The sequence below is a fragment of the Myotis daubentonii genome, chromosome 1 (assembly GCF_963259705.1).
Source record: "Myotis daubentonii chromosome 1, mMyoDau2.1, whole genome shotgun sequence".
Lineage (NCBI taxonomy): Eukaryota > Metazoa > Chordata > Mammalia > Chiroptera > Vespertilionidae > Myotis > Myotis daubentonii.
In genome coordinates, this window is record NC_081840.1 from 162,961,994 (window position 1) to 162,976,406 (window position 14,413).

The window sequence follows — 14,413 nt, forward strand, 5'->3', positions numbered from 1 at the left end:
TTTACTTAGCTGATGGCTTGTCTTTTTTCTTTTTTAGTTAACCATATAATATGTATAAAAATCTACATGTAAACCTATACAGTGTGTTTTGATGAGGCATTCAAAGTTAATAAAAAATATACATCTGATTATTCTTCTACTTTTCTAGTGCTCACAGATCTCACAGGTGACAGGATTAACAGATTGGGCCAGTACCAAAGACAACTGCAGATGAAGACTTCCCAGTCATCAGGATACTTTGAACACTGAAAAACTTTCTTTGTTTCTTTGTTTGTTTTTAATATATATATTTTTTCTTTATTAAGGTATTACATATGTTTCCTTATCCCCGCATTGTCCCCCACTCCCCCACTCATGCCCTCACCTCCCTGTTGTCTGTGTCCATTGGTTAGGCTTATATGCATGCATACCAGTCCTTTGGTTGATCTCTCCCCCTCACCCCCACCCTCCCCTACCTTCCCTCGGAGGTTTGACAGTCTGATCGCTGCTTCTCTGTCTCTGGATCTGTTTTTGTTCATCAGTTTATGTTGTTCATTATATTCCACAAATGAGCGAGATCATGTGGTATTTATCTTTCTCTGACTGGCTTATTTCGCTTAGCATAATGCTCTCCAGTTCCATCCATGCTGTTGCAAATGGTAAGAATTCCTTATTTTTTACAGCAGCATAGTATTCCATTGTTTAGATGTACCACATTTTTTTTAATCCACTCATCTGCTGATGGGCACTTCGGCTGTTTCCAAATCTTAGCTATGGTGAATTGTGCTGCTATGAACATAGGGGTGCATATATCCTTTCTAATTGGTGTTTCTAGTTTCTTGGGATATATTTCTAGAAATGGGATCACTGTGTCAAATGGGAGTTCCATTTTATTTTTTTGAGGAAACTCCATACTGTTCTCCACAGTGGCTGCACCAATTTATATTCTATCTTGTACAGTCATATGATTAAAGTACACAATAAAATTTGATATCTATTAGAGCTGATCCCTACCTTATTTTAAAATTATTTTTAATCTTCTTCTTCCTTTATTTGCCTATGATATTTAGGATCAGTTTGTTAAATTTCATTAGGACTAAGAACTGCATAGTAATGATCATCAAGAAATTTAAAGTACTAGTTGTTTTTCAAGTGTGTAAAATAACAAGGAAATGTGGAGAAATTTAATGAGATCTGAAATGTTTTATTTCTTTAAAAGTTTTTAAGCAAATCATGACAAAATGTTAAGATTTTTTGCAAAGGTAAGTTGTGGGTAAAAGATTGTTCTCTATCTGTATGATTAAATCATTTAATGATATAAAAAGAGACAACACAATGGCATTTCATTCTCTACTCAGATATCAAATGGGTTAGATTTTCTGTGAACATAAAGATATTACAAATTCACGATAAACCTTAGACCTACAGTCACTACTATGTATGTATGAATACCTAGTGAGTGCTCAACACTCTGTAGACATATTAGGAAATAATAATCTGAGTCAATACTTCCACATGTCACTGGACTGGTGATCGTATGCTGTTCTCTTTCAGATTAAGATATTGCTACCGAAGGCAAATATGCTTTGACATACTTTTCTAGATGTTGGTGTGGGCTTTTTGAAGCCTGCTCTCCTTTCTGGGTGAAGGTAAATAATCTGCCTCAAAGTAACCTACTTTCCTTTTATTTAAAAAAAAAAAACTAACTGCCACAGGCAGTAATGGAACCAGCAACCACAGCCTCTTTGAAAAACAAATTGAATGATTTACTTTTCCTTTCCAAGACAGGAGATTGTCTGCACAACCCAGGTTTTAGAAGGCTTCTGGAGAGAAGTCAGGCAGATTCATGTACCTTCTGCAGTAACAAGAAACAACTAAAATGGCTTGAAACAACTGTGCTTGGCCGCTTGTGCTGTTCTGCCTCATTGACAGAACAAGTTGGGGGCATTGTAACTGATTTCATTCTGACCCTTATCACGTGGGTTTATAAGAAAATCTACAACCAAAATGGAGGTTGATCAAAATCATACTTACTCTTACTTTGAAGAATGCATTTAGATATATTTTTTATTTCAGTATCTTATGTATTAGTATAAAAAAGTGCCTGTGACAATACCTTACATTGATTTCACGGTCCCTGATTTCATATACTAGAAAGTTGTGCATGAATTATTACTGTGACTGTTGTATTCAAAAGTTCTATATTACATTAATATATCAAGTTTATCTGAAAACCTTTTATTATTCTTCCCCCAGGGAGAATGTTTTTCTATGGAAAATTCTTATCAATGGAAAATGTGTTTTAAAATCAATAATGAATCATTACAAGGAAAGAGAATATTTATAGCTTTTCTCTGCCACTTCCCATCACCCCCCGCCCCCCTCGAAATTTGCCTGCCTAGGGTGGAAAAAAAGGCAAATGAGGACGTTTGTTGACTAGACAGGAATGAAAATGACAAAGACATTTTACTTATCTAATAAAAGATAAACATGCAAATTGACTGTACCTTTGCTATGCCTTAAGCCATGCCCACCAGCCAATCAGAGTGACTATATGCAAATTAACCCAACCAAGATGGCGGCTGGCAGCCACGGAGCTGCAGCGAGTAGGAGGCTTGGTTGCCCCGACCATGGAAGAAGCCAAGCTTCCTGGCCAGCTGCTCCCTCCTCTCAAGGCAACAAAGTTTCAATTATAGAAGGTAAATAAACCCCAGATACCTTCTTCCAGTCACCATGGCCACAGAGCTGGAGTGAATAAAAAAAAAAAAAAAAAAAAAAGGAAAGGCTGCGAGCTTTGGTCGCCCAGGGGCTTGGTCAGTCTGAAAACAGCCATCAGCCCCTCATCCAGGCTGGCCAGGCACCCCAGTGGGGACCCCAACCCTGAAGGGGGCTTGGGCAGCCTGAAAACGGCCCTTAGCCCCTCACCTAGCCTGGCCAGGCACCCCAGTAGGACCCCCACCCTGATCCAGGACACCCTTCAGGGCAAACCAGTCGGCCCCTACCCATGCACCAGGCCTCTATCCTATAGAGTAAAAGGGTAATATGCAAACTGACCCTAAGAGCAGAATGACTGGGAATGACTGGTCACCATAACACACACTAACCACCAGGGGGCAGATGCTCAATGTAGGAGCTGCCCTCTGGTGGTCAGTGCGCTACCACAGGGGCAGTTCTGCTCAGCCATAAGCCAGGCTGATGGCTGCCAGTACAGTGGTGGTGGCGGGAGCTTCTCCTGCCTCCTCAGCAGCACTAAGGATGTCCGACTGCAGCTTAGGTCTGCTCCCCACTGGCAAGTGGACATCCCCCGAGGGCTTCCGGGATGCCAGAGGGATGTCTGACTGCCAGCTTGGGCCCGATCCCCCAGGGAGCGGGCCTAAGCCAGCAGGTGGACATCCTCCAAGGGGTCCCAGACTGCAAGAGGGCATAGGCCGGGCTGAGGGATGCCCCCCCCCCCTGAGTGCACAAATTTTTGTGCACCAGGCCTCTAGTTATAAATAAAATAACAAGGAACTAAACTCATAACTTATTAAAAACAACTTGGAAAAGAAAAGAGGATGGGGCAATAATAAGATAGACAGTTTTGATTCAAATATCATTTAGTTCCAGACTTTTAAAGAACTACAAGTTTCTGTGAATAATGCCAAGGCTCATCCTTAGGGCAGGGCAATGCTCAAGGTCAATTCTTTATTGCTACCATCCCTTCACAATTTCCTAACCTCCAATTTATTTCAGCTAAAATATAGAATAATTGATTTTTTAAAAAAAAACATTTTACCAAAACATTGAAGAACTGTCCTGAGGGATAGACATCTGAAATTACACCTGATCATCATTTGCTGAATTTCTCTTTCAGAATACCTCTAGTGGTGTTTCTGTAGAAATTCCTCAACAATTTACCATTTCTTTCGTAAACTTTCTCCTCCCTCAACTAACTTCACTTTATGTATAAAAGCATATCAACCCTTATCATAGATTTATCTTGAAAATTATGAAAATGTAAGTGCAAAGTTTTTTTATGTGAAAGCTAAACATTGGTCAGCTGCCTCCTGCATGCCCCCTGCTGGGGATCAGGCCCCTAACATAGGAATTGAATTGGTGACCTATTAGGGCATGGGATAAAGTTCAAACAACTGAGCTACACCACCCAGGGTAAACATATGTACTTTTTTGAAGATGACTGCACTTTACTGCTATATATTCTGTTGTTATTGAATTAAGTATATATGAAAGCATCATTCCAGCCAGCCTATTAATTTAAAATAAAAATTTAATTTAAAATAAAAATATATTTTTTATTGATTTCAGAGAGGAAGGGAAAGGAAAAGAGAGATAGAAACTTCAATGATGAGTGAGAATCATTGATTGGCTGCCTCTTGCACACCTCATGCTGGGGATCTAGCCGCAACCCGGGTATGTGCCCTGACTGGGAATCAAACTGTGGAATTGAACTGTGACCTCCAGGTTCATAGGTTGACACTCAACCATTGAGCAACACCAGCCAGACAAAATAAAATTTATTTCTGACAGTTGCTTTAATGAATGCACCAAAATTTATTTAATTAATTATCTATCTTGTGAAGATTAAGTTACTTCCATTTTTTGTAATTATATACAGTGTTATAATTGTTGATGAACAGTCTCTATCATAAGTGTACTTTTCTAAATATTTTCTTAGCATAAAAATCTAGGACGTCAGTTTACTGTGGTTTTTTTGTGCACATTTTTGGGCCTATGATAAAAAAAAAATAATTACCAAATTGGCCTTCAGAAGTTTGTAATAGTGTGCTCTCTCACAAAGTGATGGGAATTTTCTAAAATATCTGATCAGCAATTCAACTATATTCTTAGCTATAAAATTTACTGCCATCTGACATACACTGAAGCATGACATTTAAGAATAACTGAGGCAATTGTGAAGTACTCACATTCTTTTTGAGGGTAGATTTCGGTTTGAAGAGACTGGAACTTATAATGTGGTATCTCTTGCTTGAATACGGATGTGAGAATATCATCAAGTTCTTCCATGTCATTCTGTTTTCAAATGAAAAGGACATTTAGTTCAGTTATTCACATAGAAACTCATCTTAGTGCAATATAATAATAAATTATTAGTTGGAGTAAATACAGGCTAATCTTCAATAATACTGTTACCGTTTTTAAAGACTCATTCAAAACATTAGGGTTTGCCTGAAAACCAGTTATTATTGTAATAGAAAAATAGATGTAAGGAACAGTCTTTGCTTTTGGATGAGCAACTTTACTTAAATACTTACTAATTACAAAAGAACATTATAGCACGTCAATAATAACACTGAAATTGTTTTAACTAAATTTTGTAAAATATATGATGTTTAATAATGACTGGTTCTTCAACTTAAGGGTGAGAAATGGGATCAGATTATTTTATTTCTGTGAAAAGCGAAAGAAGATATGCATCTCAGCTTTTGTTTTTTCTTGCAACTATAGAGTCACTATATGTTTACTTTATTTCCCTAATTTTGGAGGAGGCAAGCAGAACTTAATTGTTCTCCTATTGATGGCATAGCTTATTACAAAGACCAGCATCTTTTAAAATTGTGTTTTGTGAAGCTTATGGCTGGAACCAAATTGACTTGAGACATAGATGCTGTAGCTGAGGAGATGGGCCAATCAAACAAAGCCATTGGTGGGAAGAGGATTGTGGAACAAAAGTTCCTAATTAAGTTTTTTGAAATGATTTCCAAATAAAATTATACATATTTCCAATACATAGTTTCATAAATTAAATTGCTGGATTGAACAAACAGACACTTGTGTTACTCTATTTCCTCATTTTTCAGTAATCTGAGTTCCTCAAATAGTCCAGTGATTTAGGGCTAACTGCTGAGAAGTTGGGAGAGGCCTTGCTATGGTGAGCACATCTTTAAGACATAAAAATGTCAAATCACTATGTTTTAGACCTAAAAATAATATATTTTGTGCCTCATTTATTAAAAAAAGTTGGCAGAGGGAATGTAAGTCCTTTTCTCAATCTATAGCTATATAGTATAGAGAAAAACCCAATATTAATGTACTTATTGCTTTGGGCTATGTGGAGCTCTTAGCGCTGAGAGAGGGAGAGAGAGAAAGATGGTACAGCAAACTTTGCCTTCAAGGAATTCACAGTCATGTAATTACATGTGGGCAATCCATTGAGTTCTAGGTACTATGATAGAAAGTCACCATGGGTTAGAAGCAGAGTGGGCAGAAGGGAGATGGCTCAATTCCACAAAGAAAGAAATGGCCGGGAAAGACTGTATAGAGCAGATGATCTAAATTGCCATGCATACAAGGAACACTCTGGGTTAACTGAACAAATTGCTTACAGGCACGGAGGAATCATGAATCATGACCTGGTTATGAACTTTTGGAATTTATATAAGACTATAGTAGAATGAGAGAGAAGAAAGAAGTAGGCATTTCAAAAAGTACCTTCATATAAAACTATAATTCATGTTGTAAACATTGAGAAGTTGTTTAGGGCCTATGTTATTTGACATAGAAATGTTTATTATTTGGATTAAATCAAGTTTATTTAAGTTGCAGCATTATTATGATCACTTATGTGGTTGAATATTGATATTGAATGAAACCTATTTTATAAATAAAGATGTGAAAATTTTATATTAGCAAAAATTACCCTTTTTAAATTGAGATATAATTGGCATATAACATTACATTGGTTTTAGATGTACAATGTAATGATTCAGTGGTAGGATATATTGATTTACTAAAATGACCACCACAATAGGTCTAGTTAGCATCCATCACCATATATAATTAATTTTTTTTCTTGTAGTGAGAATTTTTACATTTTCAGCAACTTTCAATTATGCAGTAAAATATCATTAACTATAGTCACCATGCTGTGCATTACATCCCCATGACTTTATTTTATAATTGAAAAATTTACCTTTCGACCACCTTTATTTATTTCTCCCAATCCCATCCCTAGCCTCTGGGAACCGCCAACCTGTTCTCTTTATCTATGATCTCAGTTTTTGTTTTAGATTCCACATATGAGATGACATAGTATTTGTCTTTGTCTGACTTATTTCACTTAGCATAATGTCCTCAAGTTCCATCCATGTTGTCACAAATGTCAAGATGTTAATCTTTTTTGTGGTTAAATAATATTCAATTATCTACATATGTCACACTGCCTTTTTCCATTCACCCATAGATGGACACAGACTCTTTCCATGTCCTGATTATTGTAAAAAAAAAATGCTACAGTTGGGATACACATATCTTTTCCAGTTAGTGTTTTCATTCTCTTCAGATCAATATCCAGAAGTGGAATTGCCACTTATACTTAGTTCTATTTTAATATTTTGAGGAACCTCCATACCGTTTCCCATAGTGGTTGCACCATTTATATTCCCACCAACAATGCACAAGGACTCCATTTTCTTCACATTCTTGCCAATATTTGTTATTTCTAGTCTTTCTGACAATTTCCATCCTAAGAGGTATAAGAGTATATCTCATTGTGGTTACCCTTTTAATCTTTTCCGAAGTCTTCGATAAGAGCAATGGAGCAAAACATTGTTAGTGATATGTTTGCATGTTCTTTATACTAAAGTTCAAAATAATACATTTTAGCTGTCTGAGATGAAGGAGGAAATTAAGAAAACATGAAAATCATAATATTAGTTTGTACTTTTTTCTCTAAATTTGTGTCAGTGGTCACAAGAGTTCTGCATAGTCTATTATGTAGTTGGTAATTTTACATACAGAGATAAACTTGCTATTTCTTTCTAAATCGAATAAGATTTAGAATTTTTTTTTTTTCAGGAACACATTGTCCTTTATTTGCGTTTCTCAGAATACTGTACAAAGGGAGTAAAAATCCTATTCACACTTTGCTTAGAAAGATTTTGAGGTGAAAGTCCCTATGATACATGGGGTGGGGGGGGGCACCAAGAGGCAGAAAACAGCCAATGACCTCCCCTCGTCCCTCAGGGCCCTGGGAGGGGGAACGGGCACCCACACCTTTTCAAAAGTAACACAGACCCTAGTGAGATTGGGGAGGGAGAAGGCGGCTCCTCCCAGCCATGCTCAGGCTCCTGCCTACCTCTCTTCCCCTCAGGGTGAGGAGACAGCGCCTGCCACTCCTCGCTCCTTCCCTGCCCTGCACCAGCAGGGCCCAGGTAGGACTCTGCAGCCCACTGACCCCTCTGGGGTGGTCTCAATAGCCCCACATGTGCATGTCACACGAGAGGCCCTGCCCCAGTGCACGTCTACACAGAGAGGCTGTGAGGTGAAGGACCGCACCATTCATCATTTCTGTCCATTTCCCCGCGCCCCTCACAATACTGCAGAAGGCAGTGTCAAACCAGACCTGTGCTTATAATGACTTTAAGCCTCTTACACCCATCTCTGCCCCATCACACCAACCCAGGCGCTTCACACCCATAGCAGTCTCCCTTCCTATTTCCACCCTCATGCCATGGGTACACTGACTCTCCGAGCTTGTCCCCATCTGACCACTTCCCAAATGACGTTGTCTAGCTTCTGTCCCCACCATCCTTCCCTCCCACCAATCTCTGCTGCTGTGACCCCCTTTTTCTGAATCTCAACTCAGCATACCCACCCCTTCTCCTACCCCTCCCCGCCTCCACCAGGGAAGGATGGCAGCAGCCCTGGCCCCCGCATCTCTGGGACCAGGCTGTCCGTGCCCAGCCCCACCATCCCTCTCCTTACACTCCCCACTCCCACCCACTACCCAGGGTGGGTTGCAGGGGAGCTGACAAAAGCATGAGGCTTTGATTAGACGCACTCGACCAGAGGGATTAGGCACCGTGTTTATTATTGATGATATGCAGTGTTGCTTAACTAGCCAGAGTTCTTCCCAAAGTTCTTCCCATAGAGTTACTACACACATAAATAAGTTAGTCATAAGATAACCTCTGGGATCACTCCCAGCTCTGTGATTCTGAGACACTGATGAGAATTCAAGGAGCAAGAGTTCCCACTAAAAATCAAGGCACCATGATACTTCAATATGAGAAATACAATAGCATTGAATTTAAAAAGAAATGAAATAGCAATGTCCTCAGAAGAAAAAGTATTTACAATGTAGATGAAGACATTTTATTAATTAGAAAAGAATACAGATATTTTTCAATATTCTAGCCTAGCATAACTAGTTGAATCACTTCTATTTTCAATTTCATATTACTAGTGTTATCTTGCATATAAATAAATAGCATAGAACACAAAGAATAATCCCTAAATTATTTCTCCCTAGAAAATATCCTAACTTGAAAACTCTGATTTGAGTAGTTATGCTATATTAATATTATATTTAGTAGACATCAGAGCAAAGAAAATTACCAGAGTGAGAAACGAACTTTAATGATAAAAGAGTCAATCCACCAAGAAGACAGAGTAATCCTAATTGTGCATGCAAAAAAAGCTTAAAATATGTGAAGTAAAGATCAACAGAATTGATAGGAGAAATAGATAAATCTATAGCTATAGTTAAATACCCCTCTTTCAAAATTGATAGAAAAGTGGACAGAAAGTCAGCAAGAATATAGAAAAACTCAAACACTATATCTCATTTTCCAATGATCTAACCAACAAGGATCCAATGAACATATACAGAACATTCCACTCAGCAACAGCAGAATACACATTCTTACCATAGAAACATCAATGAGAAAGAGGAACACAGACCAGCTGCTTCCTGCACGCCCCCTACTGGGGACTGAGCTCACAACGCCCAGGCATGTGCCCTGACCAGGAATCCATCCAGTGACCTCTTGGTTCCTGGGTCCATGCTCAACCACTAAGCCACACAAGCTGGGCAAGGAGATGATTATTTTAAAGATCAAGAAAATTGACAAACCTCTAGCAAGATTGATCATAAAACAAAAAACAAAGACACAAATGACAAATGTCACAAATGAAACAGGAGGTACCACTGCACACCCTGCAGACATAAAAAGGATAATAGGGAGTACTGTGGGCCACTCTGTACACCTCAGTTTGACAAGTTAGATTAAAAGAACCAATTCCTTAAAAGTCACAAACTGCCAAACACGATCTTTATTATTTCTTACAAATACATGTAAATCTACAATTTCTATTAAGAGTTTAACTGAATATAAACAAATCAGAAAAAAAAGATAGTCAATTATGCAAAGTTGAGGTCCTTAAGATAAATAGCTATTTACATAGACTCCTTCAAAGTCTAATCGGTTTCTTTCTTGGGTGAGGAGTGTGAACGCTGCATGAGCATGAAGGCATTGAGAGACTGTCCTTTAAAAAGACTTTATGGCAATTTAATGTAAGCAGTTGGTAGATACTTCAGATCTTTGGAATGGTGTCAAAGGTAAGATTAGTGTATACAATGAACTAGACTCAAAGAGTTTAAGTCGTAATAATAGCTACCACATATAGGGTACTTATAATGTGCTAGGCTTTATATAATTTATAATTTTCATAACATTTCTACAAGATAGATTTTTTAAATGTCTGTTTTTATAGATATGATAATTCCCCCCCCCAAAAAAAAATCAATAACACTCCAAATGGCAGAGCTATGTTGTGGAATAAGGATTTTAACTTATGCCTTCACATGCTAAATAAACTGCATTTTATACCACATTCTAGTCATAGACAGAAGAGTAAAATCTGAAGTATACTTTGAGTAAAGTTAAAAAATAAATTATATCCCCATGGTTTCATGATGGACACCACACTCTTGTTTAGGCATACCTGGAAGGGGGGCACAGAAAGTGTCTATTGCCAACCATATCTTTTCTTTTCTTTTTTTAATCAGAAAAACAAAAGCTCTAAAGTTGTCCCTTTGGCTAAAATTCTTTAATGTAGCCACTCTAGCTGCATAGGTTTAAAATGTGACAATTTGGCTTTCCCAGGTTTAATAGCAAAGATGTCAAGCAAAGGAGGTTTTAGCATTGATGTTGGGTGAAGAAACCTATAAAGTTGGCTACAGAATATTAGGATAGTTTTAAAAGTCGGTTAGAGAAAGACAGTAATAGAGTTCTGAGTAACAACAGAAACAATTTCAGTGTCATAACCATAGGAGGCTTGTGAAATATTCATCATAGGAGACAAAAATTTATGAAATAGTTGCAGCATTTTATGTTTTACCTTCAGATATCTAAAGGGGAAGTCAGTAGTTGAGCTGAAAACATCTTGTTCTTATTATAACAAATTGCTATGCTGTTTAAGTTTCAGTAGCAAAAAAAAAAAAAGTCACTTTGTTTATTCTATTGTTCATAATGTGTGCTGTGAAAGGAAGCCAAAATAGCCATTTAAAGGGGAATTTGATAAACAGTGTACATAACATATCTTAAACAAAACGTCCTACTGAAGCTTGCAAAGAAAATGATAGGTAAAAGAGCAAAGCAAATGCTTGTTAGAATTATGGAAAGCCCTTTCGTCTTTGCCCTTTATCTTGTGAGTGCAAGCAGTTAATTTAACAGTACTCTAAATAAGCGAGTAAGATTTATCTTTGGTCAAGTTTATTTTTCTATGTTTTGAGTGAGTCAGTTCTTAGAATGTCAACATATCAGTGACTACATATGCAAAAACAAATATAAAAATATAAAACTCAATTCAATTTCAGGCTACCTTCATATATTTGTTATTAATTCATATTGTTGTAGAATCTCTTTCAGTGACTTAAAAGTTATATTCTAACAAGAAGAAAATATGTTTTGAGATCTGAGAAGCCTGTGTGGAAATGTCTGCTCCAGGACTGACTGCCTCTAGACCTTAATAATACTGATCACAAAATCGCATAGAGTTTAAATTAAAATATATGTAAAATCTCCAATAACTATTAATTCCCTTTTCTCTAAATACTATGATGTGATCTCTCAGATATAACAACTCATGGAAATAATAATTTTGATTCAGAAAAGTATACAAGTCTATCAGTGAGCAGACTTGGTCCCTAAACTTGTTTTTGCAGCAGCTGAACAAATGAGTTTGCTTTTTCTTTCTAAATTCTTTAGTGAAATAACACATCTTTTAAATTACTTCAAATGTAGCTTTTGCTATTGTAATACAGAGACCCAACATGTCAGTGGCTTAAACTAAGATAGACATCTAATTATCTTTAACATAAAAACCTGGAATTAGGCAATGCAGGGTTGACATGGTAGTTCCCTGGTTAGGAGATTGAGCCTTTATTTTGTTTTGTTACTATAGGTCATCCTCATGGTCCCAGATGTTTTAGCCACCATTCCCTTGTTGGCACTGCAGCCAAAGCAAAAAGTCAGTGAGGGGGAGAGCATGACCACTACCCCTCTTTTAAGGACATGATCAGAAATGTGCACATATCACTTCCACTGACACGCTGTTGGCTACTAATTCTGTAGCTATACCTAGCTGCAAGAGAATCAGGAAGTGCAATATTTATGTGGGCAGTCATTTGTCCAGATAAAATTTATGTTATTATGTAAGAAAGAAAAAAGAATTACTAGGGGACACCCTGCAGTTTCTGCCATCCCAGTCAATCATGCAAAATGTATAAACATCATAATTTATGTAAAGGCAATCTGATAAGCTTTTTAAATAAACTTTTAGATTGTTTACTAACACTTGATTGTGCTGAATTTTTCAACATTGACCCCCTGTAAATAATGTCAAAAAGTCTCAAAACTTTAATTTGATTAAACTTGAATAGATTCATTAATGGGGATATTTAATGACCATATTGATGAAACACAACAAGCCAAAGTTTTCTATTGTAGGCATTAGATAGAGTAGTCATAAGCAGCATCTCTTATCTCACCCTTGCCTCCCATTAGCAATTATTTTGTAACAACCTATTGTTAAATATGTAATAAGACAAGATTTAAGACAAATACAGCGCTAACATATACAAAGAAATGTCTTTTTAAAAAGGCTTCTCTAACTCATGCCATGATTGCAAAAAAAAAAATATATTTTTTTGGAATTATTCTATTGCGTTGTTTTAGGCTCTAGTCTCCAAGCTACACAACCCAGAATTGGTCTCATCATTTGCTCTTTCTGAGTTTTTTCCTTTGTTGTTCTTCCTTTGCCTTGCTCGTTCTACAGCAGTCAGAAGCACCGCTGCTTCAGCCAACCGTCCAATAACCTTCTCAAACGGGGCTGTGCCTGTGCTATCAGGAAGCCAGTGGTACAAGGGGCTCTGATGGGTGGGCCACTTGTGCTGGGTGGCAAACAATGTATGCATTTCTTCCCCTTTGTCATTATTTCATCCAATGAAATATGTATGGAGTAGCTATGTCTCTGTCAGTGTACCAAGTTTTAGAGATGAAATAGGGAAGCAAATAAGATAGTATCTCTGTTCCTGTTGACCTTGGAGTCTAATGAGAGGCAGACATTGTTCTGAGAAATATCGCTTATCAGTGTCCAATTAGAATGTGATCAGTGTTACAAAGAGATACAGAGGAGATGTGTGGGGTCAGAAAGGCTTTGCTAAATGAAGAGATGCTAAAATTAAATTTGGAGGATGAATTAGAATTAATTAGTAAAGATAGTGAGAGAGAAGGAGGGACTGAAAACATGTTTTAGTTACAGAGAGGAGCTTACATAAAGGTCCTGTGAAGGGAAATTAGGTACTAAAAGTCCAGGAACTAAAATCAGGCCAGTGTGCCTGGAATGGGCAATTAACCTGTAGAGAAAGATAGGTGACGGTCACTACAGGGCCATATTGTTCATGATAAAGTTGGTGTGTTTTTTAAGTCCACACAGTAATGAAATTATTGGAGTGCTTGAGCAGGAGAATAACATGCTAAAATCTTTCTTTTCAAAAGAACCTCTCAAACAATGGACTTAAGGTAAGTAGGCCCTGTGTAAGAAACCATGGGGACCAAGTGGGAGGCTATCACAGTTGTTTAGGCAAGAGGAAATGTGGTGGACCAAAGTATTGGAACTTGGGAGATGTATAGAGAAGTAAGTAAGATTTAGTAAGTAAAACTGATATGGCTTAGTGATGAATTGAATTTGTAGGGTGATAGAATAGAAGGTATTAACTATTGCAGATATCTCCCATTCTCCACGCCCCCTCACCCTTTGCCCACCTCCACCAGCCCCTGGCTCCCTCTCCCGTAGAACTGGGTTGATGATGATGATGATGAATTAGAAAGACTGAGCTTAAAGAAGAAACACATTTCGGGTATATTTTATAAGTTAACTAGAGGCCCGGTGAACGAATTCAGGCACCAGTGGGGTCCCTTGGCCTGGCCTGTGGTATCAGGCTGAAACTGGCTCTCCAGCATCCCCTGAGAGGTCCTGGCTTGTGATAGAGCACAGGCCAGGCTGTGGAACCCCACTGGTGCACAATCGGGGCCGGGAAGGAACCACAGGAGGGCTCCAGGGCATGTCTAGCTCGTCTCTCTCAGTCCCAATCTGCCGGACCCCAGCAGTAAGCTAACCTATTGGTCGA

General features: G+C 37.9%; 1 protein-coding gene across 2 annotated transcripts in view; it reads right to left on the reverse strand.

The window, feature by feature from the left end:
• The window catches only part of BANK1 (B cell scaffold protein with ankyrin repeats 1), a 319,366-nt gene that overhangs the window by 196,329 nt on the left and 108,624 nt on the right, over nt 1-14,413 (reverse strand). For both annotated transcript variants that reach the window (XM_059664464.1, XM_059664456.1), the window contains exon 6: nt 4,905-5,010. In XM_059664464.1, the coding sequence (XP_059520447.1) occupies nt 4,905-5,010 (106 nt within the window). The remainder of the gene's footprint in view (nt 1-4,904; nt 5,011-14,413) is intronic.